The 5,633-nt window shown below is 43.4% G+C and overlaps 2 protein-coding genes across 2 annotated transcripts; both read left to right on the top strand.

Moving 5' to 3' along the window:
- The first annotated feature begins 691 nt into the window (after nt 1–691).
- Nucleotides 692–4,447, top strand: LOC113696544 (uncharacterized). The gene is made up of 4 exons (XM_027215948.2): nt 692–1,763; nt 1,878–2,099; nt 2,219–3,135; nt 3,506–4,447. The coding sequence occupies exons 1-4, from the start codon at nt 692–694 to the stop codon at nt 4,445–4,447; spliced, it is 3,153 nt and encodes a 1,050-aa protein (XP_027071749.2).
- Nucleotides 4,448–4,776: 329 nt separating this feature from the next.
- Nucleotides 4,777–5,343, top strand: LOC113696543 (uncharacterized). Its single transcript, XM_027215947.1, has 2 exons — nt 4,777–5,149; nt 5,213–5,343. The coding sequence occupies exons 1-2, from the start codon at nt 4,777–4,779 to the stop codon at nt 5,341–5,343; spliced, it is 504 nt and encodes a 167-aa protein (XP_027071748.1).
- Nucleotides 5,344–5,633: the final 290 nt, after the last annotated feature.

Below are 5,633 nucleotides of genomic sequence, written 5' to 3'. Positions count from 1 at the left end.
ATCTCAGAGACCTGAGTCAGGAGTTGAACCAACAGATTCATTTGGTGACACTTCGAGTGACTCGGAGCAAGAAGAAATCCCCATGGCTAATGCACGAACATTAAGGGAGTTGGCTGCCCCTAATTTAAATCAGCAGCCTTTGTGCATTACTTTCCCGAGTTTGAGTGAAAACACTTCATTCGAGTTAAAATCTGGTCTGATTTCTCTTTTACCCTCTTTTCATGGTTTACCAGGTGAGGAGCCGTATAAGCATCTACAGGAATTTGATGTCGTGTGCAATAGTATGAAGCCCCTGGGCATTACAGAAGAGCAGATAAAAATGAGGGCATTTCCCTTTTCCTTGAAGGACTCTGCAAAGGACTAGTTATACTACCTACCACCAGGTAGCATCACCACGTGGGACCAATTGAAGAAAAAATTTTTAGATAAATATTTTCCTGCATCCAGGGCTGCGAGTCTAAGGAAAGAAATTTGCGGGATCAAGCAGCACCCAGGGGAGTCACTCTATGAGTATTGGGAACGGTTCAAGAAGTTGTGCAAAATGTGCCCCCAACACCAAATAAGTGAGCAGTTGCTCATACAGTATTTTTATGAGGGGCTCCTTTTCAGAGACAGGAGCATAATTGATGCTGCAAGTGGAGGGGCACTGGTGAACAAAACCCCTTAGGAAGCACGGGAGTTAATAGAGGGGATGGCAGAGAATTCACAACAATTCAGTTCGAGAGAGGACGTCCCAATACGTAAGGTGAATGAGATAGAGACATTCTCTATGCAGCAGCAGCTAACTGCGTTGACCTCGTTTGTTAGGCAACTGGCTGTAGGGAATGCATCTCAGGCCAGAGTGTGTGGGATTTGCACTGGTATGGATCACTCTGCAGACATGTGCCCAATGCTTCAGGAAGAAACTGCAGAACAGGTGAACATGACTGGCCACCCGCCCGCGCCAAGAAAGCAGTACGACCCTTACTCAAATACCCACAACCCCGGGTGGAGAGATCATCCCAACCTCAGTTATGGAGGAAATAGGCAGCCCAACTTTGCACCGAACAGGCAGTCTAACTTCGTGCCAAATAAGCAACCAGGGTACCAGCAGCAATACCAACCTCGACCACCTCCGCCCCAGAGCTCTGGCCCATCTTTGGAGGAGATGATGAAACAAATGATGGCAACCATGACACAAAATCAGCAAAGGACGGAGGCAACCATTATGCAAAATCAGCAAAGGACGGACTCCGAAATGCAGGACATAAGGAATCAGATAAGTCAAATGGCCACAACAATTAACCGTTTGGATTCCCAAAACCAAGGTAAATTGCAGTCTCAGCCCGAATTAAATCCGAAGAACGTGAGCGCAATGACTCTAAGGAGCGGGAAGAAAATTCAGGGGCCTGAACTTGTGATCCCTAAGGATAAGGATGAGGAAAAGATTGAAAATGAGCTTGAGAGGGAGGACAGCAATGGTGCAGATCCAAAGGTACTTCCAGACCCAATAATTACAGTTAAAACTAACCCACCTCCTTTCCCTAGCAGGTTGGAAAAATCGAAGAAGCAGGATAAGGAGAAGAAGATTTTGGAGATGTTTCGCAAGGTAGAGATAAATATTCCCCTCTTAGACGCCATCAAACAAGTACCAAAATATGCCAAATTTCTAAGGGACTTGTGTGTCAACCGAAGGCGATTGAGAGGAGATGAAAGGATCATTGTTGGGGAGAATGTGTCAGCGGTCCTGCAGAGGAAGCTTCCACCCAAGTGCGGGGACCCAGGTATGTTTACTATCCCCTGTAGGATAGGTAATACTGTGATTCGAAGGGCCATGTTGGATTTGGGAGCATCAATTAATGTCATGCCTAAATCTATCTATGCTTCTCTGAAAATAGGTCCATTAAAAGAAACTGGAATAATCATTAAATTAGCTGACCGAACTAATGCATATCCTGATGGGTTGGTTGAAGATGTATTGGTAAAAGTTAATGATTTGGTGTTTCCAGCTGATTTTTATGTACTTGATATGGATGATGATCACTCCCCCGATCCATCACCTTTGTTGTTAGGTAGACCCTTTATGAGTACAGCACAAACAAAAATTGATGTTAATAAGGGTACCTTATCCATGGAGTTTGATGGGAAAATTGTGTATTTTAATATCTTCGATACCATGAAATATCCCTCAAACTCCAACTTAACTCAGTTTTCTCTGTGAATACTATTGACCCTGTAGTGCAGGAAGTGTTTGAAACTGTTGGCAGGGATGAGTTGAAGGTGGCTTTAACCAAGCACCTCGAGTTGGAGACAACTCCTGAGGTGGAGTGGAGCGAGAATCTAAAATGCACAGTAGGTGCATTACACTCATTGCCGACCACCACAAAAAGGTATGAAGTCTTGCCTATTTTTATTCCCGAACCTCACCAGAGGGTATTGCCATCTGTGGTACAGGCACCTGTTTTGGAATTGAAGCCCCTACCAGAGCACCTGAAGTATGCGTATCTGGGTGACAATGAGACACTCTCGGTGATTATTTCGTCAGCATTGTCAAAAATTCAAGAGGAGAAACTGATCCGGGTCCTTAGAGAGCATAAAGAGGCGATAGGTTGGACAATCGCAGACATTAAGGGGATCAGCCCGGCCGTCTGTATGCACCGGATTAGACTGGAAGAGGATGCTAAACCTGTTCGGCAAGCTCAGAGGAGGTTCAACCCCCTCATGATGGAAGTTGTAAAGATAGAGATTTTAAAATTGTTAGATGTGGGGATCATTTTTGTAATATCAGACAAACCGTGGGTGAGCCCGGTCCAGGTAGTCCCAAAGAAGGCAGGAATGACGGTAGAAGCTAACCAAATGGGTGAACTCGTGCCAGTGCGCAAGCCCACTGGATGGAGGCAATGTATAGACTACCGTAGGCTAAACGCCGTCACCAAAAAGGACCATTTCCCTCTCCCTTTCATTGACCAAATGGTTGAACGTTTGTCTTGTAGGGCTTACTATTGTTTTTTGGATGGATTTTTAGGATACTTTCAGATAGCAATTGCCTCAGAGGATCAAGAGAAGACAACATTCACGTGCCCGTTCGGGACCTTTGCCTATAGACGAATGCCATTTGGGTTGTGCAATGCGCCTGCAACGTTCCAGAGGTGTATGGTAAGTATTTTTTCAGAATATGTGGAGAAAATTATTGAAGTTTTTATGGATGATTTCAGTGTGTATGGTTTTAGTTTTGATACATGTCTAGATAACCTGAAATTGATCCTGATAAGGTGTATAGAAACTAATCTTGTGCTTAATTGGGAAAAATGTCATTTTATGGTTGACCACGGGATAGTCTTAGGTCATGTTGTATCGTCTAAGGGCATCGAGGTTGACAAGGCTAAAATAAACATTATATCGGCATTACCTTACCCCGCAAATGTTTATGGAGATGCGTTCTTTTCTTGGACATGCAGGTTTTTACCGAAGGTTCATCAAGGATTTTTCAAAAATTGGAGCCCCGTTGTTCCAACTTCTACAAAAGGATGTAGCTTTCGAGTTTGATGACAAGTGTGAGAGAGCCTTCGACAAGTTGAAGGAATTGTTGACCTCACCTCCAATCATCCAGCCCCCTGACTGGAATTTACCATTTGAGATCATGTGCGATGCCAGTGACCATGCTGTAGGGGCTGTATTGGGGCAGCGAGTAGGAAAGGCAGCTTACGTCATCTATTATGCATCCCACGCCCTGAATGGAGCCCAGTTGAATTACTCCACCACTGAGAAGGAGTTTCTTGCAGTTATTTTTGCTTTAGAAAAATTCAGGTCATATTTGTTAGGTGCTAAAGTGATTGTATTTTCTGATCATGCAGCATTGAGATACCTGATGACCAAGAAAGATGCGAAACCGAGACTCATACGGTGGATATTGCTCCTACAGGAATTTGACCTGGAGATAAGGGATAAAAGAGGGTCAGAGAATTTAGTAGCCGACCATTTGAGTCGTATCCCCGTTGGAGAGGATAGTGAACCATTGAAGGATGCATTCCCTGAAAAGCATTTATTTTCTTTAAATTCTCAATTGCCTTGGTATGCTGATCTGGTCAATTATTTGGTAACCGATAATTTTCCTGCAGGTTGGCCAAAATCGAAGAGGGATAAATTGAAGAGCGACGTCAAGTATTTTATCTGGGATGACCCGTACCTGTGGAAGAGGTGTGCGGATCAGGTGATGAGGAGATGTGTAAGTGAAATGGAATTTCAATCGATTTTAGCTTTTTGTCATACTTTTGCCTGTGGACGTCATTTTGGACCCAGGAGAACTGCTCATAAGGTTTTAGAAAGTGGATTTTATTGGCTTTCATTGTTTAAGGATGCCTATGTGTTTTGTAAGACATGTGATAAATGTCAGAGGATAGGCAATTTATCCCGAAGGGATCAACTGCCACAGGTGCCCATGCTTTTCATTGAAATTTTTGATACTTAGGGTATAGATTTCATGGGTCCCTTCCCAAATTCTTGTGAATTTTTATACATTTTACTAGCAGTGGATTATGTCTCGAAGTGGGTGGAAGCAAAAGCCACCCGCACTAATGATTCTAAGGTGGTTGCAGATTTCATAAAGTCTAACATTTTTGTGCGATTTGGAATGCCACGGGCAGTTGTGAGTGATAGGGGGATGCATTTTTGCAACAAGACAATTGCTGCTTTGTTCAGGAGATATGGTGTACTTCATAAAGTTTTCACTTCCTACCATCTACAGACCAATGGCCAGGCTAAAGTCTCGAATAGGGAAATAAAGTCTATTTTGGAAAAATGGTCCGCCCTGATAGGAAGGACTGGAGTTCAAGGTTGGAAGATACTTTGTGGGCATACAGGACCGCTTACAAGACACCTATAGGGATGTCTCCCTATAGGTTGGTATTTGGTAAGTCTTGCCATCTTCCAGTGAAATTCGAGCATAGAGCATTTTGGACGGTAAAACAATGCAATATGGATATTGAGGAGGGCGGAATCCAAAGAAAGTTACAGTTACAGGAGTTGGAGGAGATTCGCAATGAAGCCTATGAGAATGCGGTAATCTATAAGGAGAGGAATAAGATTTTTCATGACCAACAGATCTCAAGGAAGACATTCGAGTGTGGGCAAAAAATTCTACTGTACCACTCCAAATTGAAATTATTTCCAGGTAAATTACGCTATCGTTGGATTGGCCCTTTTGTTATGACTAATGTCTTTCATTATGGTGCAGTCGAGATCCAAAGTTTGAAAACTGAGAAGAAATTTGTAGTGAATGGTCACCGTTTCAAGCCATATTATGAAGGTGTTCCAATTGAGCGGGTGGAGATGATGCACTTAGAGGACTCGATTTGCTTAGTTTAAGCAAAGTTTTGGACAACGTCTAGCCAAAGACGTTAAAGAAAGGCGCTTTTAGGAGGCACCCCAATTGTTAATTTTGTTGTTTTAGTGCTTAATTATTTAATTAGGTCGTTTCTCACGTGGGTACTAGTCACTCTTGATGTTTTCTAACTTTGATCAGGATAGGTAATCTTGGCGTGCCCACGCGAGGAGGGCACGCGTTCAGCGTCTAAGTCCAAGTCCCATGGGCAGAGGATGTTTGTAAAACATGGCGTGCCCGTGCCATGTTGGTAAATTCTCAACATCTCGCGACG

Source organism: Coffea arabica, chromosome 6e (genome assembly GCF_036785885.1).
Source record: "Coffea arabica cultivar ET-39 chromosome 6e, Coffea Arabica ET-39 HiFi, whole genome shotgun sequence".
NCBI lineage: Eukaryota > Viridiplantae > Streptophyta > Magnoliopsida > Gentianales > Rubiaceae > Coffea > Coffea arabica.
Note: the sequence above shows the minus strand (reverse complement) of the source record. Positions and strands in the feature narration are given on the sequence as shown.

Bases quoted from the DNA above. Each gene is read 5' to 3' on its own strand.
- LOC113696543 (XM_027215947.1), top strand. From the start codon at position 4,777: ATGGTCCGCCCTGATAGGAAGGACTGGAGTTCAAGGTTGGAAGATACT. The intron at 5,150-5,212 runs GTAAATTACGCT...ATTATGGTGCAG, and splicing joins CAAATTGAAATTATTTCCAG to TCGAGATCCAAAGTTTGAAA.
- LOC113696544 (XM_027215948.2), top strand. From the start codon at position 692: ATGGCAGAGAATTCACAACAATTCAGTTCGAGAGAGGACGTCCCAATA. The intron at 2,100-2,218 runs GTACCTTATCCA...TTGACCCTGTAG, and splicing joins AAAAATTGATGTTAATAAGG to TGCAGGAAGTGTTTGAAACT. The intron at 3,136-3,505 runs GTAAGTATTTTT...CTTCTACAAAAG, and splicing joins CAACGTTCCAGAGGTGTATG to GATGTAGCTTTCGAGTTTGA.